A 26,680-nucleotide genomic window follows, 5' to 3' on the forward strand; every position below is an offset into this window, starting at 1 on the left:
GTTATGAATTTATTTCGAGCATTACCTAACTTTGTACTCACCATTAGTTGTGGTTCATTGGTTTTGAAGTATGCTTTTCTTGAATTCAGCTATTATCTTCTTGCTAAAATTTCTTAGTCTTTTTAAAAGCTTTTTGATTCCTCTCAATCTCTGTGCTTCTGCCTTCTCACTACACTAGAATATTGAAAGATTTTAAGATGAGTTGTCCTTGGCAGTGTCCAATTTTCCAGTTACTCCCTGGTTGGATGAAGTCTTAGCCCTGGTTAACCTAATCAGAACATTAATATATCAACACGAAACAAATCAAGGTGCTGGGTAAATTTTTATTGAGCCTTTTAGTTTACAACATGAGGTAAAAGGAAAATGAGTTCTCCTTAACCAGTATTTTACACAGCTGTAGTAAAATATTTTAAACTTCAGGGATTTATAACGGATTATATTTTTTAAAAGTTGGGGGATCAAGTAAACAAGTTCTAACTTAACTCCTTGAATTTTTCAGTTGACTTTTCCCTTACAATAGTAACCAGGTGTAATTATTTACATAAGCTTCTTCAAGGCCATTGCTGATGTCTTTAAATCTGAAGCATTGCTATTTCAATCAATATCCACTAATTCCACTTCAAAAATGAGTTTTGCATTTGGTGGAATTCTGTTGAAGAAGTCAAGGTAAACATAATAAAAATTGCTTCTCCCCTCACTCTCAGTAACCCTGGTCTAAAATTAGAAGTATGTATACTGGATATTGGTAATTAACTCCAAAGAGAAGGGCTTTATAGTTGGTTTATAGGCGAATACATACTGGCTTAGTGGTTCACAATAGAGGCAGGCTAAGTTTAGTCTGGACTAGGATCTTCCTTCCCTGACCTGCACGCCTCACTGGTACTCCCAAATTAGCTACCACTTAATGAAGACTGCTACTCAGTACTCAAAAAACAAAAGAAAAAACGTGATTTCAATATAGCTGGGCATATATTAAATCAAAGTTCATATGAGGTAGTACCTGCTACTTGCTGTGTATTTTAAGATGCTGAGTTTAGAGAAGAGTGGGATTCTTCACACAAGAGGGAGCTGCAGTTGGCCATCTGATTTTGATAGGCTCAGAAGAGACTATTGTATTCCAAAATAATTTTAACTGATAAGACTAGAGAGAACTTCCAAAAAAATTTTTTTTCAAACTTACTCCACCTGGTCCAACTAGTCCAATAGGAATGGAACCAACAAGAGAAAAAAATACCTTCCCACTTAGCTTTTGGAATGTTCTGGTCAGAATGGTCTAGAATCATGGGTCTTTTTGCTTTGTTGTTCACAAACTGGGCCTATCGGAAAAGTATTGTCATCAGTAGGAATCACAAACGCACACAGTATGGTGGACCTCTGGTCTTCATTTCACAACTGGTAATCCCCAACATGTGTTGGTCCATTTGTTAGCATTGAGTACTTATTTATAATTATACTGTAGCTTAAAATTACCATGAGCTATAGCATCCTCAGTTTGCTATAGTTGTTTGTATTGGGCATCTTAACTCCTTGAAGTAAACTTTTCGGATATGAACAATTGCCTTTCAAAGACGAAAACTTAAAACCTCACAGCTTAAGTCTTGAAAATTAAGAGCTTGAATAAGAGGGAAAAAATGGTAGATTCTAGTTCAAGTGTGAATACTTAGAACAAAAGCATCTAAGTCAAGAAGACTGGTCTGGACAGGATTCCTAACCTGGACATTAACCTAGACAGCAGCTTTCAGACCTTCAGGTGGTATTTCTTAGTGATTTTTCTTTAATTACAAAGGAAAAAAAGGATACTTGGCATCAGGCTGTCCTTTCTTTCCATAAGCCCATTCTGGTTCAATCTCTAGTCGAGCCTTTTCTCCTTTACTCATTGTCAAGAGTGCTTCATCCCACTAAAGGCAAGACGATAAAATCAAAGCTAATGATATTTTGCAAAAAAATACATCCAAAACCAGAAGCCAAAATTATATAATAAAATCTATAACTAGATTTCATTATGTTCTAAGATAATATCGTTGGATGAGTCCCCAAATTACTGTCCTTTATTTCAATAGAAAAAAAAAAGATACATTAAACTATGTTTTAGTATAATACTCAAATGATATAATGTGAAAGTACTTTTGTAAACTAACATGCCATACTTACGGAAACCAGTGTATAAGCAGTATCATAAAAATTTTGCTATGCTTTGCTATCAAGGCAACCTTCTGAATTTATTTTTATAGGGATAAATTAGTAAGTACTCTAAAAATATTTTAACCAAATTGTAATAGTGGAGTCATTATAGTACATAAACTACCTGTTAGAACATTAAGATCTTTTGCAGAAAGTAAAACTATTCAAAGAAACAACAGATGTTTCTGGGTTACCACCTCCATTTTGTCCAAATTTGGATCCTTAAAAACAGTTACCAAAAACAGTTAAATCAACATGGTGCAAGGATATATAATGTAATACTAATATACACTCTGTTGAAAAGTAACAATCACATAAAGTTCAAGGGATACAGATATATCTGTCACATACTGGAAATTAAGAATATGGTTAATTACAAGAAATTTACCAGTAAGCAAATTAGTTATAGAAAAAGAGCTCATAGTTGATACATAGTTGCTATCAACTTGGTGTAAATCAGGTAGCAGTTAAGGTTACTTTTAATTAAACCTTCAGTTTCAAGATATTTTATATTCTATTTTGGGTTCTGGATATGATTGAACCATATTTTAGGACTTACCCACAGTACAAAGAGTAACAGTGAGGGTTCTCATAACTGCATTTAAACGTGCGTTTCAGTTATTAATGTTTGATGTCCCGAGTAAAGACAATTTAAATGGGGCCCCAGCCTGACAACCCAATCCAGGGAAGCTGATAATCGGCCTTGCTCTTTTATCTCCTTTTGTACACTGCAGTGGTCAATACAGCTGAAGCCCAACTCTGTTTTCTCAATTTCCTTCTGTTAACCTCTCATAAGTAAAAGTGGGTAAAGACATGCTTATGTTTGAAAGATTTTCTGGTTTTGAGCTTAGGTTGTGAGAGGTGAGAAGGCTACAGAACAAACTTGCTTTTATCAGTACTTCAGTAGAGTAGGTATTTCACCTTTCTCGATCATGCACAAGTGGTACAATAGCTATGTAACATCTTACAAGAATTTTAAAGACATTTAAAAAGCCAAACATTCTAAGACTTGATGAAAAAAATAAAGGGTAGGGTGGAAGGAAATATTTGAGTCTGACATACTACATGCTTTTAGTTATGTTCATTTAATCTTTTAACAGCCTTGAGGTAGGCTGTGCTGTCCTTATTTTAAGAGACGGGGAAACCAAGACCCAGAGACCTTAACTTGTGCCAGATCGATCAGTTAGTGATGACAGTGCTGATCTGTCAGACATCAAACATTGTTTTCCTCATATCCCCAGCCCTAATTCTTTATGGCACCATGCCACAAGTAGCATGTGCCAGAATCTCTATCGATTTATTGCCATTTTTTACTTACTCCTCTGATAACTTTGCCTATTCCAACTTTAAAACTTAAAGGCTTGGCATTTTTCTTCTTCTTTGAACCTGTAAAACAAATTTTCCTTATAATTAATGATGAGATTAAGTTCCAATGGGAAAACATAGGAATTTAAGTCTTTAAAGTGATTTCAGAATTTATCATGCCATGCATTTGAAAAGAAACAAAAATTCAGAAAACCAGGTAATTTATCAAAACTTTTGATGTAAAAACCATTATGGTCTACATGGGAGCAAGGGGAAGGGCCTATATTTACTCCACTTAAACAGCACACTATCCTGCCTTCTATATTAATATACCAAAGCTTTGCTTTGGTACATCAACCAAGTTTAGACTAAGCTTCCTTATGTTTTGCTTTTCAATGGCCAAAAGGTCTTAATTTACCCAGCCAGTAAGCAGTGAACTGAAGACCTCTTCCAAGTTCATCAAAGGTGCAAAAAGACTTCCAGAAAAAAGTGACAGCCAATAAAAAGGTGCTGCCAATCATTCATCTAGATATTTTGGAATGCTTTAAAGCCAAAATGATAAGATTACATTTAAACTTACTCGTTTGAATATTGGTATCAAAAACAGTTCCATCCTGTAGTGTTCCTGTATACCAGCAGTGAACAACATCTCCCTTTTTGGGGTAGTTGGTTTTATCCCCTTTTTTAAGAACAGATTTTGTGTATTTTGGTGGACCCTAAAGACAAAGACAACACACACAGAGTTATTCACTCATGTCCTCCTTTTAGAAGGATGACAACTGTGACCTAAATCTGGTTGGAGAGTTTCTTTTACAGGTTTAGTAACAAACTATTTTGGCTCTGGTTCACCTCTGAGTTAAAAAAAGTCTCATTTCAAGTCTGCGATGAGACTATTAGTAACTAGGATATCTATAATTTAATTTTTAAAACCTCCAGCTTCTTTGGAAACCAATGTTCTTTTGGCAAGATTCTGTTAATTGTCCAAGAAACCATAAAATGAATCAAGTTATTTCCAAGGTTAGAAATATCATTACTACTTAATTCCTATAAAATCATAAAGCATTAAATAAAGCACTGTGACATTTTCAAAGATTTGAGTGGTTTTAGTACCAATAATTGATATTACTATTTTTATTATATCCAATTAGAAGGAATAATGTTGTGCCTGTTCATGAACTAGAAAATAAGTTCACACAATGAATGGGATTATCTATAGAAATTACCATTAACAAGCATATTTCCTAGAACAAAGCAGATTTGGGTCTTTTTTTTTAAAGCTAAAGGCTAATCTAATTAATGGTGATTTTATATATTGTGAGGAAAGCAATTTCTTAGTCAAACTTAAGGATATATAGAATTTTACAGTAGAGAACACTTAATAATGGGAAAGGAAGATATTAAACATCTTCCTTAATCCTGACAATCTCTTAATCCTGACAATCCTCTAAAGGTGTCACCTACTTGCATTTTTGCAGATGAGACTGAGGTTCAGGGAATTTATGCAGCAGAGCTAATGAGTAGTAGAAAATGAATATGGACTTGGGATTGTCTGAATCCAAAGCCCCTGTTCTTTCAACTATACCAAAATATTGCAAATAACAGTGATAATGATAATATTGATGTTAATAGTTAAAATAGTTAATGTGTACTGAGCACTCTCTCTGTGCCAGGCACTATTCCAAATGTTTTACATCAATTAACTTTTGTCATTATTTTGTGAGGTAGGCAATGTTATCCCTATTTTACAGATAAGAAAACATAAGGAACTTACGGTCCTACTGCTCCTAAGTGACTGAGTAGGACTGGAAATGAGTCAGCTTAGATATAAAGCCCATGCTCACCACTTTACCTCCTCTCAGGCACATATGGAATGTCAGGTATTAGACAAGTCATTTTCTGTGTCATTTCATTTAGTCATTTTCGGTGTCAATTCATTTAACGCTCTGTAGCCTGGCAGTCTTCTCCCCATCAAAGTAAGGCCTGGATAGGGTATAAAGCCCCATCCAATGCAGAGTAAGGACTAGCACTTTCAACTAAAGTTAGCCTGCCTCCCTAAATCAAGAGTCACATCTACAGCTTGAATACAATTTGCATTATAAAAGTAAACAGTAATTTCCTCCCTGACACTCCCATTGCAAGCTTGTTTTACCAAGAAATACTATAAATGGTCAGGTGTCTACTGGTAGCAGTGTAGATTGGCGTCATCTCTTTGGAGTGCAATTTAAAGATGTTGAAAGTGTGATATTTATACAAATATATGCTCAAGAAGTAATTTGAAACTTAGGAAAAAATCTTTATGAAGTTCTCCAATGCATTATTATCCATAATGGCCAAATAAACACACATTTTATGGCAATATAATACCATTTTTAATAATGCAGAAAACTTGTAACAGTAAGTGAAAAATCAATAGAAAGGTCTAATTACAGTAAAATCTCTACTAAATAAATATACGCATAGAAAATCATTCTGGAGTGTTAAACATGTTCATTTTTAGGTATTGTAATTATATAATGTGTTCTCTATCCTTTTCTATTTTAAAAATAGCATGTTACTTTTATCAGAAAAATAAATGGTTTTAAAAAAAATTATAGTTGATGACAAAAATCTATCCCAAATTTGAAAATAATTTTAATTAAAAAATTTAATAGCCACAAAATGAGAATGACGATGTATGTTTATTATGTGAGAATATCAGAATGTTTTAACACATCATTAAGAAATTGCATATAATTATTTGAATGGATAAGGTATGGTTAGTGAACAATGACCACATTTTAAATCTTTATGTCATTCCACTGTTTTCCCATTTGTTGTCCCAAGTGGCTTGGGCATGTTGTGATACTACATTAGAGGTCCTAGAATAATGCAAACACATTAAGTTGGTGGTTATGGTTCAGTCTTAATGGTAAAGGTGCCAAACTGCCCACTGACAGCTTCCATTCAGTGTTTCAGTGTTTTATGGATCATTCATTCCTTGGCGTTGTTAACACTGTTAGAAAAGGGGTCTGATGTAATGCAGTTTGGGAAACACTAGGTTAAATAGCCTCTATTCTTCACGACTTCTCAGAGTTCTCATTAGCTAACACACTGTGAATCTTCAAGTAGGAGATGCGACATACACGCTTTGATGACGCCGGAAAACCACCCGCAACGTCTGGTACCTGTATAACACACTTTGAGAAACACTGCTCTAGTTATTTGATCTGACGCTAGGTTTCACTGAAAAAATCTGGTTCATGGTGAGAGGTAACATCAGTTCAAGGCTATCCTGGAGTCATGTGCCTGAATGAACCTGGCTTTTAGGTCATTTCCTGACTTTGCAGCAATTTCTTGGTCCAAAGTGATGAAATGACTATATTCCCAAGACTGGGTCTGATCTAGGCACTTCTGGTCCCCAAGATAAAGGAACTTTGAGTGTCATCATTCAATTGCAATTAACTATTGCACATCATAGCCTCTAAAAATGAGAATGTATTACATAACTGTTCCTATTACTCAAGAAATATTTGAGCATGTTCTGTGTGTTGGAAACTGGAGGTAACAGGCGAGCAGACCTGGTCGTGGTCCTCTCTCTAGCAGAGGATATAGGCATGGGTATAATTACATATATTGTGAGACTGTGGAGGACGCACGTGATGCTAAGGTGGGAATGACACAGTGACCTAACCCAGTAGAGGCTATAGGGTGGGAGAGGTTTCTCTGAAGCAATGTTTAAATTTTATGAAGATAAGAAGGTTACTCAGGTGATAATTGGGAAGGTTTAGAACAGAGAATAGCATTTTCATAGCAGGGAAGAGCATGGAAATAGGGAGGAAGGAAGGAGAGAATGGTATGAGATGAGGCAGGAAAGCCATGTAGCACATATTAAATATCTGGGTTTTTATCTTCAGGTCATTGAGCAGCCAATTAAGAGTTTTGAACAGAAGTTACAGAATCAGATTAGTGTTTTTAAAAGATTACTGTGACCCAGTGTGAGTAATGGATAGAGAATCAAAGTGGAAGTGAGGACACTTGTTAGGAAGAGGTTAATAGAGTAGTCTTGGCTTACAGGAGGGTGCCAACAGTGGCGATAACAAAAGATGAAGCATTTTGATATACATGTATGCAGAATCAACAGAGCTTGGTGATTAAATATGAAGGAGTTCTAAGGACTGAATCTCAAGTTTCTGGCTTGAGCACCGACATGGTCATTTCTGACTGCTGAGTGAGTTCCTGCCTCAACTTACACTTTCTCTCTTGTCCAATATTTATTCATACTTGAAAACTTTCCTCAACACTATTTAATACATAATAGAGAATAAATATCTTGGCTATGACTGATTTATTGAAAACCTAGTAAGAGCTATTACGCAAGGTTCTTTACGTTAAAATCAGGTAGAGAGAAATGATATAGGTACCATGTGCTACCAGAATTTATGCAGTTAAGTATAGAAATCTGGGATGGTGAAAACATCAAGAGGAAGCAATGAGCTTATGACCTGTGTCTTAAAGCGGGAACCGAACTGACAGTGGGGGAAGTTAAGAGAAAGACACACCCAACAAGGAATAAGTCTGAAAGTGGGAAAGGGCAGTTCTGTATTGTAGATAATGAGCAGACATTTATGGCCGGAGAACAATATTTCTATAGAAGTAGTAAATCTGATGCTGAGCAGGGCCAGGTATTGAAGACTGAATATTAAGAATGTTGTCCAGCAGAAATACAATGCGAGTCACAAATGTAATTTTAGGTTGTCAAGTTGCCACACTAACCCAACACATTTAAAATGTCATTTCAACATGCAATCAATATAAAAAATATGGAGATATTTTATATTCCTTTAAAAAAATCATACTAAGCCTTTGAAATTGAATGCATATTTTATTCTGAAAGCCCATTTCAATTCAGAGTAGCTACAAAGTGCTCAGTAGCCACATATGGTTACTAGTAGCCACATTTGGGACAGTGCAGTTCCAGACAGTACAGAGTTACCGAAGATTTTTGAACAGAGTGTGGTTTAGGAAATGTTATTTTAGAAAGCTTACTAGAACAGCCATTTTGGGGCTGAATGGATGAAGAAAGAATGAAGGTAGGAGATGAGTGACTTTTCCAACACTCAGGTCTGAGGGCTTGAAATGCTTGAGAACCAAAAAGGAATAAAGATTTGAAAAAGAAGGGAGATGTTTGAGAGCATCTCAAACATGAGAATGTATTACATAACTGTTCCTATTACTCAAGAAATATGGCCTAAGGGAGACATGAGAATGAAAAAGCCAAAGATTCAGAGACCTTTTCCACTGGGAAGAAGAGAATGGTTACAACTATATCTGTTCACATTTTGGTAACAGAACACAGGAGGATATCATAAGGAATAAGAGGACTAAGAATTTATGAGAAAGCATCAAGTAGTTTCTATGGGCAATGTGATGTGGAATTGAACAAGGGAAAGTATAAAAGATGCCGAGTAGCAGGACAACTAGAAAACGCTTCACTGATATTAGGCATGAATTTATACCAAGCCCAATACACAGTTTTGTGATTATTTTTCTTCACAGTGCTTGCTCTGCAGTCCCAAAGCCCGAACAGAGAAAGCAGACAGCAGGAATCAGCAAAGTATTGGCCCAGAGGCTATGGAATCCAGGCGCTAGGAAGACATAAGAGCACCTAACTGGGCTCAGGCTGGCCAGTTCAATGTAATGAAAAGAGGCCTTAAACATAGGATATAGTTCGCGACCCTCACAAGACATCTTTAGAAAGTCTCCAGCCCTTACAGCCTTTTACTTTTATTTGTAACTTTTTATTAACCTTAGTGATATACTATCTGCTGCCTCAGACCTCCCTTATTCTATTTCTCTTGAAGGTAAACTATGTTGCCGATTGCGTTTGCAACCCTTATAGTAATTAGTATACCTCTATTTACCTTATTAGCTGCTCAATATTTACACGGTATATTTATCAAATAATATAGTTGTGATAAACCTCAAAATTGCTTTATTGTGTTTAGATACCCATAAACATACGTGCTTTTCAACCAAGAGGAAAAGATCATGCACATTAACTAGCTTTAGTCATATAAACATTTATAGTTCTATATCTGATCTTATACTTTTTTCACAAATACCCAAATGCTATACCTTATCAATAGGCCACCTCTTTATAAGAATTAATATTATTAGATTATCATCACTGAAACTGAGACTGCTGGGAATGAATGAGCTTAGTTAGCAAGATCTTATCAAAGGCGCAAGATTATAATCAATTCAGTTCTACTGAGGCTGTTCTAAGAGCTATCCTTAGCTCTATGAAGGCTGTCCATTTGCAGAAGTGGTGTTACCTAGTTCTTCAAACCTTTGTAACAAAATATAAAACCTGGTTTGGGAAAGATGAGACAAATGAACCCACACTCTATAGCCAGGCCTGGACTAACTATTTTTATTGCCAAGGACACCATGTACATTTGAAAAAGCTAAAAATAATCAAAATGAAGCTTCTTTCACACTCAGTCCAACTTGGCTATAAAATCAGGACCTAAAAATAGCTTTGAAAGCTCAGAAGTTCTGGCCAGACATAGAGGCAATATAAAATACAAAGCTAGAGGTATCTCACAGGAAAGTCTTCCTAACTGTAAAGCTCTGGTTTTCGCCTCTCCCACCCCCACCTTAGGCTTTTCCCCCCGATTCAGTAGACTTAAGGGAGATACACTCCAAATCAGTGTTTAGCTCACTGGAAGTGGCCACCCTTAACCACCCCTTACTATGAGGAATCAGTGCTGCAAAGCAAATACTTTTCTCAAATTCTGAGAATTAAATAAGACAATATTCTATACAAACCTCATCCAGAGTCTCTTCAGACTTGGTTTCTTTGGGTTTATCTTCATTAAGCTTCACATTTTTCACCTGCTCGGACACTTTACTTATACTTTCAGTACCCTTGAAACGCTGTAAGGAAAACATTCTAACGTTTATCACATTCAGGATTGGCTAAAAGCAAGGAGGGACATGGAGATTTCCAGCCTCTCAATGCACTGAACATCTGCACTATGAATGTGGGCCATATAACTCAAATGTAAATCCATGGAAACTGCCTAAGAACAAAGGAAAAATCTTATGCTAAGCATTTTAATCAACAAATTATGACCCTCAAACCATCTCACAATATAAATCCTGAAACGAAAACCATGCATGACTCAAAGACATGAATACTATTCAAACAACTTAATAAAGATTCTTTTCTGTGGAAGATGGCCATTTCATAGTAAATACATACTTAATGTGTTCAGATAATGGAACTTACCTTAGAGTTACAATTTTTCAGTGCCCTTAAGAATTTGTCGTCTTAAATATTTTAAATCTGGTCCCTTTCAAAATATCAAAATATCCTGCTATACTGCAGATTACCCTTTCTAGAATTGACAGCCAGTCCATTTATGATTAAACTTAAGAAAAACTGCAGGTGTAAAAACTTGAATTTTGCAAATAAATGCATTCAAAACTTATTTTGGGGAATAATGTGTCTAAAAAGATATTCTGGTAATAAAATAAAATACTCCTCACCTTACTTTCAAAAAGATGGTTATAGGCTGTAACCAAATGGTCCTTGTTAGCTGTCTTGGCCACATTTTTAATGTTTCCTAATAACTTATGTTCTGCAAGAAACTATAAAGAAAAAAGCTGGTTAGACAAAATAATTTCCCTCATATAAGGGTCTAAAATTACAAAATGACCTTTTATATTAGCAATTATGTCTTCAACACTACTAACAACTGAAAAAATGAAACAAACATTGTATTTTATACCCTACTTGGTAACAACAAAAAAAGACTTTTGGAAGATTTAAAGACATTGGGCATTTGTGAGATTTACAAGACTGGAACTGTAATATTACGTATGGGTCACAAGGGTGTATATTAGGGTGTGTATTAATCCTTTTTCCATCACAGTATTCACAGAAAAGCACATTTATACAGTAAGGACACTTTGGTAACTGGGCAAAGCTGCTCTTGGCAGGATGTCCCTTGGCCCTGGCTGAGCCTCCAGCCATGTTGGACACAGCTATCTTGACACATCTATAACCCATTCTCCGCAGACTGGGAAGTACTGTTACACAACACTGTACATAATGGTTAAGTTTATGGGCTGTGGAGTTAGACCATCTGGGTTAAAATCCTAGCTGATTTTAGACAAGTGACTAAGCTTTCCTAAAGACTCAGTTTCTACATCATAGTGGAAGATTAGTAACAGCAGCTAGGTCAGAGGGTTGTTGGAAGGATAATCCACAGTAGAATCACAGTTCTCTCAAATGTTAGACTAAACTGGCAACAGGACGTAATCAAAATCATGTAACTTCATCTCAAAATCATGTAACATGGGGATTTTAATAACTTGTTTCCTTAGTTTTATTCTGTTTCCTTCTCTGTCTTGTGGACCTTACTTGATTCCTTATTTTCTTACTTTCTCTGTTGTTCTGTGACTCTTTAAAACTTTTGATAAAGCAGTTTTTCTAACACTATTACTGTTGTATTTTTCTCTGCTTTTACTCTTCTTGTCCTAGAGAAATGTTCTAAATGATAAATGCTGATAAGGCTATTTTGATTAAATAGAAGCAATCAGTTGTTTTGGCATTCTTGTGATTTCTTTAGCAAGATTTTAGGAATATGTCCACAATATAAACATCTCTTTGGTATACTATGATCAATAAAATAGTGACTGTCAAATATAGGTTGAAGTATGTAAGCGGAGAATATGCACTTAAAAATATTTTGATATCCAAATCCCTTGAAACTGTCCCACCTGGGACAGTTTTACATTAGAGTCCATATTGGGATAATTTGTTTTGTAAGAATTTGATGAATGAAGCACAGTATCGAGGCATTACATGTTAAATGATATTTATTGTTCCAGTTGAAATATGAACTAGCTTAAAATAATTCCACCAAGATGGTAAAATGGTATAAAATAATATCCCTGAAGCATGGTATTTCTTTTTCATCCTTCTATCCCCAAACAATGAGCGTAGCTCTTGCTGTAGATGTTCTGTAAGTATTTGCTGATGTCAGAATAATTATTCAGGAGAATGAAGCTGGAAGTTGGAGAACAATTTTATTTCCCTTTCAAGACCCCTTAAAGTGAAAAACTACAATCTTCTCAAAGGAGCTCAGAAACAGTATTTCAAAATGCTAGTTTAGACCTTAAGCAAAAAACATTGTAGAGAAACCACACAGACTGATGCTTCTATTTCCGATAGTGGGCGATAGCTCGTGCGTAACAAATTGTACAGTCGTTCAATTTGAGAGCTATCATTTTAATTTCCGAAAAAAGAAAAAAAGTCTGACAAAAATAACTTGTGACTACAGACCGGTGATTAAAATGGAGACTATGATGAAAAATGCAAGGCGTATCTATAAAGAAGGCCAAATAGATTTTTGGTTTGTTTGTTAACAATAGGAGGCCACTGTACATGAAATGCACATGTTAACTCCCCCATGTATAAAGGTCCATTAGTTTAAAGTTAAACTGCAATCTACGGCTTAAGAAAAAAATCACACGCGTTAATATTCAGTATTTAGAAACTGATGAGAAAAGCAAATCGCACACACCGTTCGCACAGAATCTTCCTATCCTTTCCCATTTCCCTAACAGCCCGCACTCCCCTCCAGAGGTCTCATCCAAGCCCCGGGTCCTCTACACCCCGCCTCGGCCGCCAGTATTTCTTGGGTTCCTTTCCCCCCCCATGGCCTCCACCCTCACTCAAGGACCCCAGTGAAGTTCTAATTCTGCGACTGCTGCCTGCGAACCCCAACCGGTAAAGCTGCTCCACCCGCCCAAGCAGGGCAGGCCGGAGGGGCGGGAGCGTGGCCGCAGAGCGCACGCGAGGCCTCTCCGGCCTTCCAGGCCACCGGCCGCAGGAGGACGAGGGCGGGGGCACGGAGGAATACGGAATGTACGGGCTTCTCCGGGGGGGGTGAGGCGTCCCTCGGCCGCACCAGCCCCGCCGCCCCGCCGCCTCTGGTACCGAATCTGAACCGTGGTCCTGTAGAAACTTGATAATGTCCTTCTTGGGTAGCTGTTCGCTGCGCAGCTGCTCCACGGTCCAGGCCCGCTGTGGAACGGCAGCCGCCATCTTCCCCCACTGCCTCTGCTTTACTGAACCAGCCCGCCTCGGTTCGACATCGCCCCGCCCCGGGGCGTGGCGTGGACCCCGCATGGAGCTCGAGGGGGTGGGGTCACTGCGCTACGCGGCGTGATTGGGACGCGTCCTTGAGTGACGTCAAAGCTGTGCTTTGAGGGCTTCTTTGTTGAGTCCGGGTAAAAACTCAGCGGATGTAGCTTTGGCGAACTACTTCAGAAGATTGGCAGGTGTCATGTCCTCTGAATTGGAACCCTTTTGAGGAGACCTCTGATGTTAGTGATGTTTACCAGCCGTTACTCATTTCTTTCTTTCTTTTTTTTTTTTTTTTTACCGACGGGCTGCTATGCCTTTAAAGTCTATAATAATCTATTTACAACAACAGCATTCGGACATTTTCTTTAGTTCTAGACTAAAAATTCGCACCTAAATTGGCTGTCTTTGTCATCAGAACAACCCGTATCCCACCTCCGTTTTAAAACTCACACAAATGAAACTACAATACAGCCTGTCTTCCACCCCCACCCTGCCCAAATACAAACACAAGAGAAACTGTAAAAGCAGATGCAGGAACTTGACCAAATAAAACAATGTAACGAAGCTACACGCAGGAGGCCGCTGGCTGAGCGTGGTGATGAGGGTGACATGATTAATGCTCAAGGCATCTGTTGATATGTGTGTACTTTTCCTCAATATATAAGGGGACACATTTACAGAGGTTACTTGAAGTCGCCAGGTTTGGAGTGCAGAAGCTGGGAAAGCTATCACTAGTGACTAATACCACACCGACGCTTACTGCTCCGTAACACTTAGGAAGATGTAAAGGAGCATCACAACGCTCGGATGTTCCAACGACTGTCAGGACCAAACCATTGACTTCCCTCTTAACAATAAAAATATTAAGATAATGGGTTGCCACTCCTAATACTGCAAAAAAGAGACCCGACATTTTGTTTCCTCAGCCTGGAGAGAGAAATAAGACAAGTTCTTTAATTCAATCGAAACACTTTCGGTTTTACCACAAGTTCTGACTTAAAAAACAACAACAACAAGGAATAAGCACATTAGACTAGCAATGTGGTTATTAAGTTCACAACCATATGAGTTTCCATTGTCCTCGGGATTTCAAGGTTCTTTATTTTTATTATTTCAAGCGGTATCACTTTAGCAATGACGCCCGGACGGAACTCAAATTCAGAGTCTATAAAAAAGCTGACAAGGGGACCAAATTTTGAGTTACTCCAAAACAATACGCATGCGTCTCAGGGAGGGCCGACGGTTTCCGGGAAGCCAGCCAATTATATTCCCACACAAACTCAATGGCGGCATTTTCCACTGGATAAAGCGGTCCCAGTTCCCGCCCTCTAGTTCCACTATTCTGTGCGCAGGTAATCTATGGGGATCGAGTCGGTGGCTGTTGAGCTGCTGCAGCTGCTGACTTCTGAGAGAAGCCTTTGGTGGTTGTCGCTCTCATGAGCGGCCGGCAAAGGACGCTTTTCCAGACCTGGGGCTCGAGGGTCTCCCGATCGGCTGGGGCTCCGGGTTGCAGCTCTGGAACTGAGCGGCCTCAGCGCCCTGGCATCTCCAAGGAACGTCTTCCTGCCGCGGCCGAGGCTGCCGAGGCACAGCCGGAGTCGGACGATGATGTGTTGCTAGTCGCAGTGTGTGAGGCAGAGCGACAGCTGAGTCTAGAGAATGGCGGGTTCTGCACCTCGGCGGGAGCGCTGTGGATTTACCCTACTAATTGCCCAGTGCGGGACTACCAGCTGCACATCGCCCAGACCGCTCTGTTCTGCAACACGCTGGTGTGCCTGCCCACCGGGTTGGGAAAGACCTTTATTGCCGCCGTGGTCATGTACAATTTCTACCGCTGGTACCCGTCTGGCAAGGTGGTTTTCATGGCTCCCACAAAACCGTTGGTGGCACAGCAGATCGAGGCTTGCTACCGAGTGATGGGTATCCCGCAGTCCGCCATGGCCGAAATGACAGGTAAAAACTGGGCTAATTTGAAATTAAGAGCTGAGCACCCAGGAGAAGCTACAGGTTACGTTCACTTGGAGGTAACGGAATTCTGAACCATGTGGAATAGACCCCAGATCACGATGTTTTCCTACATCGTCTCCCTTAAGATAACAACTACAGATAGGACTAGTTTTATTGCGTTTTGCTTTATTGCACTTCACAGATGTTGCAGTTCTTAACAAATTGAAGGCAAGAACTGTTCTCCACCAGTTAAAAGATCACCACTAGCTTTATTGTGATACTAGCTTTATTGGAACCGAACCCCCAGTGTCTCTGAGGTATGCCCCTACGTGTAGCAAGTCTAGCTGCAACGAATAGGTTTGCTTTATTCCATCTTAAGAGAATCCCTGTAGCTTGTCAGTTAGAACATTTTGAGGCAATTAAATGTGTATGTACCCATCGTTTACCCAGTGTCACTTTTCTTTGCAGGATCTACTCAAGCTTTCACCAGAAAGGAAATATGGAGCAGTAAGAGAGTCCTTTTTCTTACACCTCAAGTCATGATAAATGACCTTTCTAGAGGAGCTTGTCCGAATACTGAAATAAAGTGTCTAGTTATTGATGAAGCTCATAAAGCTCTTGGAAACTATGCTTATTGTCAGGTAATATCTTGTTTAAAAAGTATTTTGTAGTGTAAACATTGTTAAAGAGTATTTTAGGGAATTATTATTAATGATTGAAGTTACTGATGGTATTATCATTATGAAAAGTCTTATATCTATTATCTCAGAATAGATAGTGATAGGAAATACTTTTCTTCATCTATTCAAATCAGTGTCTTTGCTGTCTTTTTTTTTTTTTTTTTTAATGCTTAACAGGCTATTAGTGTCAGACGTAGATGATGAGAGCCTAATCATGGAGGCAGGGATCCAAAGTAAGGTATGGGTGGAGTTTTGGAACTAAGATAATCCAAAGATTGGTAGTGGATATGGGGTGTCATTCCTTGGCAGGTAGGTAAAATAATACTTAACTGTTAGTGTTGTTTTAAGGATTGAATGACATTATGTATGCAGCATATAAAGTCCAAATGTAAAGAGGTGGGCTATGGCTGGAGAGGTACTTAAGGGCCAGGTCATGAGGGCATTTGTATTTTGTTCTTAGCAGTTTGAATGCTCCTGGTAGGCCATAGGGGATGTAAGCAGTGGAGACTCATTGAAAAATGTTTAGCTGGGGTGGTACTTAAGATTTAAAAGAGATTAGAGGAGAGAAGGCTAATGGCAGGGTGTACTGTGAGGGATAGGAGGAATTCAGGATGACTCCCAGGTTTCTGACTTGGAAGATTGTGAGAATGTTGGTGCTGCTAGTCAAGATGAAGAGTTCTGGAGGCAGAGAAGATTTGGGGTGTTATGGGAAGATAGTGCAGTTTGATTGTTGAGTTTGAGGTGTCTATGAAGGATCTAGCTGTAGATATCCAGTAGGCAGTAGGTGATAGAAGGATGGGTCTCCATGGAAAGTGTTGAGCTGGAGATACAGATTTGGAAATCAGCATGTAGGTGGTAGGTAGTTAAAACCATAATAGCTGGTGATACTAGGGAGAGGGTATCCTGTAAGTATAGAAGGGAAAGTTGATTTCATTTAGTGCAAAGAGATGAATTTCACTGTCTGAATTTGTAAGGTAGTGTCTTTTGGGTTTTGTTATTGTATTATATCTCTGTATTTTCTGGAGAATTGTCATCTTTCTTAGAGTTGATCTCACCCAAGAAATGGATATATTTTTCCATTTATTTGTATTTTTCCAAGTTAAATTAATACCTAATGTGTTAAGTTTTCTGCTTAAGAGGGACATTTACAAGTTTGCATTCTAACTATGGCATTCATTTTGTAGATTCAGCTTATATTTAGCAACTTTCATTCCATTTATTTTCAAAAAATTTCTAGGCATTAGGTGATTTCTTTTTTAAACTACAAGGCTTACGCTTTTATTGAGTACAATGAGATGTGCATTGACTTTATTAATACCCAACCATCTCTGAAAATTTATGCTACAGTGAATATTCCAGATATAGGTTCCAACAAGCACACCAGCTCGATGAAGAAGGTAGCTTATGGGGTTCCAAACACAGCACCATTTCTTCTGCAAAATGCTTGAGAATTCCTCCTGGAAAAAATGTTATGTATTAGGAACATCTTGTCTTGCATCAGTTTTTAATTAGAACAATTCTATTTAAGTCTCCAATAAATATAATGTTCTATCTTTATGTGCATTCTGTATCATGTTTAAAAAAACTCCAGAAATAATATTTTTTGAGTATTAATCAAGATTCAGTGTGAGTCTCATTGAGTTTACCCATGACATGGGGTGAAATTAGAGCAGTTTTAAAATAATCTGGTTTTACCATTTTCTATATATAATATGAAACTATGGAATAATGAGAACTATTTCTGCAACTCAATTTACTTAGGGGTCCTTTTTCCTTGTATTGGGGCCTCATGTGAAGGGGTATATGAGAGTCTGGCAAATTATCCAGTATTAATCAGACCAGAAATGGTGTTGACTCTAAACTGCAAAGCCTGGAATGATGCTTTGGTGCCACTGAGAAAATGTGTTAGGATTTAAAAGGAAAGTTAGATTTTTAAAGTTACCCAAAATTAGCCTTATTCTTTTACAAGTAAACTTAATTTAAAAATTATGCACCTTCACATAAAACCCAACTTCTTTAAAATCCTAAAACATTTCTTTCATTTCAAATCTAATTTTATATTGGTATTTAATTTTTTTCTATTTTTGATTTATCTTAATCTGGTAAATGTGCGTATGGATATAGTTATAAGGCTAGACTATGGCCCCGGCAATGGAAAGTGGACTCTCCCTTCCATTTGCCCTTGAATTAGCCCTCTGAGTATTTTGATTTGCCTCTGTATTAGGCCTTGATGCCATAGCTTTATATTTATATAAAGAAGAAACCTTATATTTAGAAGACCGTATATTTAGAAGAAACCTTAAAGTGTTTTTGATTGGTGTGGAGTATAAGCCTAAATCATTTACTCTTCAAATAATATGACTAATGATAGTTCCATCCACTGGACCATCAATACTCTGAATAAAGATATAACAATAATGGACCATATATAATAGCTTACTTAACAGAATCATTGTTATTTTTGTATTGGACAGATGAAATTAAAAAACTTTTTTTTGTTCCTTTTTTAAGGTTGTAAGAGAACTAGTCAAATATACAAATCACTTTAGAATCTTGGCTCTTAGTGCCACACCAGGTAGTGATATAAAGGTAAGTAAAATCTCTTTCCATTTATTAACATTTATGAAAATAAGAACTTTTGTATGTGGCCAGATCAGTTTTCCATTCTAGTATTTAGTTTAACATTAGGACTATAACATTTCCTATAACGTGTCTGCCTTTTCTTATGTTTGCAGTTTTTCTACATTAGTAGTTTTCAGACTAAAGTGTGCATAATGATCACCTAAAGCTGTTTGTTAAATTGTTACTGTTTTCAGTTCTTTTAAAGTTTTTTTTGAAATAACTTTTGATTTCCAGAAAATTTGCAAAAACTGAAGTCTCTGTGAATCCTTTTCTCAGCTTCCCCTAATGTTAACATGTCATATTATCATGGTAAATTTATCAAAACCAGGAAAGTAACATTGGTACAATAGTGGTAACAAATCTGCAGACCTTATTTGAATTTTGCCAGTTTCCCCACCAGTGTTCTTTTCTGCTCAGGGTCCAGTTCAGGATCCTACATTGCATTTAGTTGTCATGTCTCCTTAGTGTCATCCAGTCTATGACAGTTTCTCAGTGGGTTTTTTTTTTTTTGTCTTCCATGATAGTTTTGAAGAGTGGGTGTTAGTTGTTTTGTGGACTGTCCCTCAACTTGGGTTTGTCTGATATTTTCTCATGATTGGAGTGAGATTATGCAGTTCTGGCAAGGATACCCCAGAAGGGGTGCCCTACCTTTTCCAGCACATCTTATCAGAGAATACATGATGTCGATTAGTCTTATTGCTGGTACTGTTAATCTTGACTTGGTTAAGAGGATCACTTCCCAATTTCTCCATTGTCAATTTACAGTGTTGTCCCCTGGTATCCTCGGGCGATTGGTTCCAGGACCCTGTGGATGTTCATACATGGATGTTCAAATGCCTTATATAAAATGTCATTGTAGTTGCATATTATCGACACACATCTTCCCTTTTACTTTCCCTCATCTCTAGATTACTTATAATGCCTCATACATGTAAATGCTATGTAAATAGTTTTTATACTATATAGTTTAGGAAATAATGACAAGAAAAAAGTCTGCAGTGTTCAGTACAGATGCAGCCATTATAGGCCTAACTATCATAGTATATTTTAGCAGCAGCGTAACTTTTTGATCCATGGTTGGTTGGATCCATGGTTGGTTGAATCCATGGATGTAGATTTCACAGGTATGGGATCATAGATGTGGAGGACCAACTGTACTGTTTTTCCCTTTGAAATATGTCTGTTGTGGGGTAGATATTTTGAGACTGTAAATATTGTTTTAGCATCCAGTGATGGTTCTTGCCTGCAACAATTATTTCTGTGGTGTTTGCCTAATCATTGTTTCCTCTTTCCTTCATTTCTTTTACATTTGTTAATTTGAAATCTTCTGTAATGAGAGCTGTCTCTTCTCCCATTTATTTATTAATTCAATTCTTCATATCAATGTGGACTAGTGGATTTTTTTTTTTTATGGGCTGCAATTCAATACTATCATTATTAATTTTGTTGCTGAGATTGTTCCAGTTTTGACCATTGGGAGTGCCTTGAAGATGGCTCCTTTGTCCATTAGAAAGCACCTTTTTTTTGAGGGAGTGGAATACTTCCTAACTTTCTGGCATCAAGATATTTTTTGTTCATTTAGTATTTTTCCTGTCCCACCCATAGAATGAGTCATTTCTCCAGGGGGCTCTGGTTTCTTTTATTAGAGGTTGGTAAAAGTGCAGATTCTGAGCCTTTTCCATGACATTCTCATTTTAGTAGTTCTAAGCCGTTTTCTATATTGGGTTTTGGATGCTTTCAAAGATACAGATCTGCCAATCTGTAAAACTTGTTTTCCTGTGCATAGCTTTGATGATTTTTTTGAAATTTCTATTCTCTCTTTGATCCTCCCCACAGCCTTGTTTAAACGGCTTGTTTTTAGTAGATTTAAGCTTTTGAATCTCTGCTTAAATCTCTTCCCTTCAGAAAGATCCATTCTAAGATATCAAAGTCAGCTCCTCCTCTTTTGTGATTTTCTCAACATTTATCATAATCTGTTATTCTTTTGCTTATTTATTTGTTGCTTTTGTACCCTACTAAAATAGTCACAACATGAATATAGGCATTACGACTATCTTGGTTATAACTCTTATCATCAGCTCAATACCTGGCATGTGGGAATTACTCAAATATTTGTTGAATGAATGAATGATTAAAAATGTTAAAGTCTTACTCATTTTTATAAAATGGTCATAAATTTGATCTAGATTTTGAATATATGTGTACCCTCAGTAACTTTAGCACCATACCAGGTGTTGGGAATACAAAAGTGGTTATGATGTGATTCTTGCCCTCGAGTATTTTTGATCTGAAACAGCCCAAGAAACTTTTCTAGTTTTTCCGAAAGCTCTTAATTTCTAAATACTTTCAGGATTTAGTCTTTCTTAATTTCTTCCTCCTTCTCCCTCTCCCCCATCTCTCTCTCACACCCTTCCTTCCTTTTCTTTCTCTCTTTCGCTACCCCTTCTCCCCACCTCTTGCTTTCCCTCCCCTTCCCACTTTAGCTCTTAATCACTTTATCAGTACTGTAGTATAATGGTATAATAGTTGTTTATACAAACAGGTTTTATGTTTTTGCTCCTATACCCAAATTTTACAATTAAGTTCCTTAATAAGCTTTGGGTGAATGAAATTTAGCCCCAGAAATACAGTCACACCATCTATGTTGATTTAAATGAAAAATATTCTACTAACAAGTCAATTTGTAAAGTATTCCTAAGATATATTTGTATTCTTTAATAGTAGCAAGACTTCTCTGTTGTTCCCACAAAAATCAGTGGAAAAAAGTATTTGCCAGGATCAGGATTCCTGGCAAATACTTTTTTCGGCTCTGTTATATAATGTTTTAGGGATTTAGTTTGCTGATTTAAAATTTCTGTTTTGTCTGAGTCTTTATAAAGTGTTGATGGAATATATCACTGCTCTCGAAGAGTGCAAAATACATTTCATTTGATTAACTTGTTGGACATTTACTTGTTGGTTCATATTTCTTGGATGCTTAGGTTGAAGGGCTGAGTGGAAGAAAGGTATTTCAAAAGCCTTATATAACCCTATTGTGCCACTTCTGATGTGCTTTGTAGTTTTGTTTTTAAAAATAATTATATGAATTTCTAATGTTTCTTTCAAAATGTTATTGCAATTTTATTTCTGTTAGTGACAAAGTAAAATATTTAACATGTAATATAATTTATAATCATAATTGATTTTGTGTAGGCTGTGCAACAAGTTATTACTAACCTACTGATTGGGCAGATAGAACTTCGTTCTGAAGATTCTCCAGATATTTTGCCATATTCTCATGAAAGACGAGTTGAAAAGCTTGTTGTTCCCCTTGGTGAAGAACTTGCCGCTATCCAAAAGGCATATATACAGGTAAACCATTTTTAACACAGTTCAGGGTTTTAATGTAACATATCAGGGTTTTAACTGATAATGTAATTACTTTAGTTAACATAATCTGTGAGAATATATAGTTGTCATTTTATATAATTAATATGTTGAAAAATTCTTTGAAATTAAAAAATTTTAAATGAGTATCATGTTTTATATGTACTGACACACTATTACTTAAAGAAGAAATACAAAATGATGGACCATTTCTAAAGCCAATAATAGCCTTATATGGTTTTGTATTTTTTTAAGTAAACCTCTTAATTGCAGTATAATACACCCCCATACATACGCACATGTGCATGCACACGTATATATAGCAGAGTGTACAAAACATACGTGTACAGCTCAGTGACTTTTCACATAGAGAATACAACCATAACATGTATCCAGATTCAACCGGAAGTTTCTTTGTAAGGAAATATATTTTCAATATGTTCCTCCCTGATACCTTATATAGCAATGGTTCTCAACTGGAGGTGATTTTGCCCATCTTGGCAATGTCTTGACACATTTTTGGTTGTCATATCTGGAGGGGACGGGGAGTGTTTGCTACTGGCATCTAGTGTATAGAAGCCAGGAATGCTGCTTAACTTTCTTCAGTGGACAGGAGAGCCCCCCAACAACAAAGAATTATCTGGTCCAAATGTCAATTCTGTAGCTATTGAGAAGCTTCTTAGACAGTTTATCACTTTCAGTGGGAGAAATTTGAGGTAACACATTGTTTTTCTATAGTTCATAATTAGGACAACACCTTGTTTTCATATCTTCATTGCCATGGGTTAAAGGTGGCTGCAGATTCTTTGCCACTCCTCCCACTGAGACATAGGATACATTTCCCTTCTCTAGACTGTAGGCTGGTCCCTGTGACTGTCTTGGACCAATAGAATGTGACAAAGCACAAGCTAGCCATGTTGAGGAGAAAGGAGGAACCAGTAAATAAGTAGCTAGAATTGAGGGTCGACACCTAAGGCCCCAGTTGAGCTATTTCATCTAGCCCCAACCATCTGAGACTCCAGACATCAGGAGCAAGGACAAGCTGTCAGTACAGTGCCCTGACAGAATTCTTTTTTATTTTTAACATTTGCAATAATGTTAGACTTTCAGGAAATTTGCAATAATAGTTTAGAGCGTTCCAAGGGGAGATACTTTAAGAATATACAAATATCCTTTTTCTCAGCATATTTTTGCCCACTAATTTTAGCACATAATGATGGTTCTTACATACAACAGTTATTTCTGTAGTGTTTGCCTAATTACTAATCAGAGTTTCCTCTTTCCCTCATTTCTTTTGCATTTGTTAATTTGAATTTTTCTATAATGAAGAGTTGTTTCTTCTCCCGTATTTATTAATTCTTTATATCAATATGGACTAATGGATTTTTTTGTGTGTGTGTGGGTTAAGTCCAATAATATTATTAATTTTGTTGCTCAGTTTGTACCACCATTGGCTGTTGGGAGTTCCTTTAAGCTGGCTCCTGTGTTCTTTAGACATGTACCTTTTTTTTTTTTCAGACTGAGGGTAGGCAACACTTCCTAACTTTCTGGCATTACAACATATTTTATGCTCATTTGGTATTTTCCTGGTCCCAGCCATGGGATCAACCATTTCTCCAAGGAATCCTTGTTCCTTTTGCGGAAGAGCAAGAGCAGTATTTAGAAACCAAGATCTGGGCACTAGATAATTCTCATGTTCCTGTGGTTTCATAGCTCATAGGCCCTCTCAATGACCTGCTGGTATTCTTACCACAGAACCGGAATTGTGAACAAATCGAATGGTTGTTGTTTTCATCTGTGATGTTTTGCAGTAGTTTGTTATGTAGGAATAGATAGCCGAATCATTCATCTGTCATTTAACATTTAATCAGTCTTTCTTAAAGAGAAGTTTTATAAGAATATGGTTTGGTTTTTGTTTTTCAATTATTTGTAACAAAATTCTAAGCATAATTAATTTAAGATAAGGCAAAGTCTTTCCGGTAATCATCTAAATAGGAATACATTTGGTTATGATGAAAATCATTCCACTTATAAGAATGTAAACATTGTATTTTGTATAATTACATATAATAAGAATTTAGTCAGTATTTTTAGAGTGCTTATTTAGGTAGTGTGATAAGCAAAGCTGGAAGGGAGGGTAAATAAAAATACTAAAATAGTCCTATGTTAGGAAATAAAAATCAAGCAAAAATTTAAATAGTTTATTACTTATTGCTGTAGTAGGTCTTTATCTGGAGGTCTCTTTCTTCCCTTCACTGTGGCATCAAGCTCATTCCTTCATGAGGACCTTTTGTCTGCTGTTTCCTTTACCTGGAATGCTCTGCCTCAGAACCTCTCATGCTGGACACACCTTATTTTTGAGATGTCAAATCTTACCTCTTCAAAGAGATTGTCTTTGTTCACCTTACTTATAGTGACCCTTTTTCCCTCAAAGACTATAATTTAGGTTTTTAAATGAATTTATTGTAATCAAAATTCTCTTTCTTTGTTCCCTTCTTTGTTCTTTGCTTGCCTCCACTGGGTGTAAACTGTATGAAAGCAGGGACTTCATTTGTCTTGGCCATAATATTCCCAGCATTTAGAATAATCCTTGATACGTAACAGATGCTTAATAAATATTTCTTAAAAGAATGAATTAACAAATGAAATTAAATGTACTCAAGGTATTTTGATTTAGTTATTAGTCTACAAATATTTCCTGTGTGCTGGACCTTGTTCTAGGCACTGAAGATGCAACAGTGAAGAAATCAAGGCCATCCTTTCATTGTGCTTAGACTGGGGGAGGGGAGCAGAGTTAAGAAATAAACAGATAAACACATACTCATATGTCCTTCAATTATAGTTGGACCAAATAAATGGTTGTGCTGACTCGCATATGCATGTTATCTGGGGATAAATACCAAGTACTTTAAAATTTTAGCATTATCTTTTCTGTGCTTATTTAAAAATTCATTTTAGGATGAACTGTAATATATAATTTAATATATAACTCCCATTTTAGTATGTGATGAAATAATTGTATTTGAAAAAAAGCCTTCAAGCCAAGCTTAAACTAAATTTCTTTGAAATTTGCAGATTTTGGAAGCATTTGCCCGTTCCTTGATTCAGAGGAATCTTTTGATGAGAAAGGACATCCCCAATCTAACAAAATACCAAATAATTCTGGCAAGGGATCAATTTAGGAAAAACCCATCTCCAAATATTGCGGTAGGTATTTTAAAATAAATTTTTATGATAGATTAAGTTTTTACTCAGAGCCAGGTTGAAATGTAAATAATGATTATTTTTTGTTATATACAGAGGGTGCCAAAAAAATGTATACACATTTTAAGAAAGGAAAAAACTATTAAAATTGTAATAGTATATAACGATAACAAAAGATGCATACAAGGCATGTTTGATTTCTGCAATTACAAGAGGTGCTCAAAGTGATTACCATCAACCTAATTTTAATACAATTTTTTCCTTAAAATGTGTGTACATTTTTTGGCACCCTCTGTGTATTAGTACTCATCAAGAATTCAGATATGATTTATGTAGTTTATAAAAGCATGAAAAACTCTAACAGGAATACAGTTTAACGATTTAAGATAAATTTATCTTATAACTTTTAATTAAGAATTAATCTTTTAGTTCATTTCAGTTTTGCAATCAAAGGGCCATGAGAAGGCAGATCCTAAATAACTTTTAGACCCCTGGCATTTTGTCTTAACTTTCATTACCAAGGTTGGAGGAAGCATCGCAGTAAGCTTCTTATTTCTAATCTTCATAGGAAAAAATAGGCGAGTAGGAACATATCCATCAAGCTAGGTTCAAAGTCAAGAGATGCTCAGCTTACAAGCACCAAAAGGCACTGGGTCTTTCTTGGAACTGAGAAGGAACACATGTTTGAACAAAGGTATGAAGGAGATAGTGAGCAAGCCAGCTGAGGTAAAGGATTGAGGAAGGCAGAGATGGTAGTTAATCTAGGTGTGACCACATGGGAGTAGCTTTAAATGTGTCACCAGTAATGTGGAGTTTATTCTATAGATTTGGGGAACCATTAAGGGAAACTTTTCTGTGAAATTGCAGTATAAATACTAAACTTTAATAAAATATTTTTAAATTTCTGCTAGGAGTTCACGACTCATTGAAATTTTAAATAGTAAATCCACAACTGTTGAACTTGATCTTACTGATGACAGTTTATATTTTACAGAGAGGTGGTTCTACCCTTTCAGGTAATTAGGCTGCCATTTTAGGACATTTATCACTATCCTGAAAACATTTAAAATGACTGTCACTGATGTTAAATGCCACTAAAAATGTAAGCTATAGAATAATAGTCTTTAGTACAGGAAGATAATTAAAATATATTCTCCTTGACCTTCTTTTAAAACTATCATATAGATACACCTGTTGTGTGCTCCCAGAAAAGAAATGTATATACTTCACTTTT

General features: G+C 36.7%; 2 protein-coding genes across 4 annotated transcripts in view; one reads left to right on the forward strand and one right to left on the reverse strand.

The window, feature by feature from the left end:
- Positions 1-286: 286 nt before the first annotated feature.
- On the reverse strand, positions 287-13,637 carry FKBP3 (FKBP prolyl isomerase 3). The gene is made up of 7 exons (XM_033108206.1): positions 13,478-13,637; positions 11,020-11,121; positions 10,297-10,404; positions 4,067-4,202; positions 3,500-3,567; positions 1,801-1,898; positions 287-649 (listed from the first exon to the last, which is right to left on the reverse strand). Exons 1-7 carry the CDS (start codon positions 13,583-13,585, stop codon positions 595-597), a joined length of 675 nt encoding a protein of 224 aa, XP_032964097.1. The 5' UTR covers positions 13,586-13,637; the 3' UTR covers positions 287-594.
- A 1,271-nt stretch (positions 13,638-14,908) lies between these two features.
- The window catches only part of FANCM (FA complementation group M), a 48,408-nt gene continuing 36,636 nt past the window's right edge, over positions 14,909-26,680 (forward strand). For all 3 annotated transcript variants that reach the window (XM_033109586.1, XM_033109587.1, XM_033109588.1), the window contains exons 1-5: positions 14,909-15,580; positions 16,043-16,215; positions 18,766-18,843; positions 22,069-22,227; positions 25,318-25,449. In XM_033109586.1, coding sequence (XP_032965477.1) covers positions 15,064-15,580; positions 16,043-16,215; positions 18,766-18,843; positions 22,069-22,227; positions 25,318-25,449 — 1,059 coding nt within the window. In that variant the 5' untranslated portion in view covers positions 14,909-15,063. The remainder of the gene's footprint in view (positions 15,581-16,042; positions 16,216-18,765; positions 18,844-22,068; positions 22,228-25,317; positions 25,450-26,680) is intronic.

Source organism: Rhinolophus ferrumequinum, chromosome 6 (genome assembly GCF_004115265.2).
Source record: "Rhinolophus ferrumequinum isolate MPI-CBG mRhiFer1 chromosome 6, mRhiFer1_v1.p, whole genome shotgun sequence".
NCBI classification, from domain to species: Eukaryota; Metazoa; Chordata; class Mammalia; order Chiroptera; family Rhinolophidae; genus Rhinolophus; species Rhinolophus ferrumequinum.

Coding starts and splice junctions, on each gene's coding strand:
- FKBP3 (XM_033108206.1), bottom strand. CDS start 13,585: ATGGCGGCTGCCGTTCCACAGCGGGCCTGGACCGTGGAGCAGCTGCGC. Junction 11,122..13,477: donor AGGACCACGGTTCAGATTCG/GTACCAGAGGCG, acceptor TTTTCTTTATAG/TTTCTTGCAGAACATAAGTT. Junction 3,568..4,066: donor TGATACCAATATTCAAACGA/GTAAGTTTAAAT, acceptor TTTGTTTTACAG/GTTCAAAGAAGAAGAAAAAT.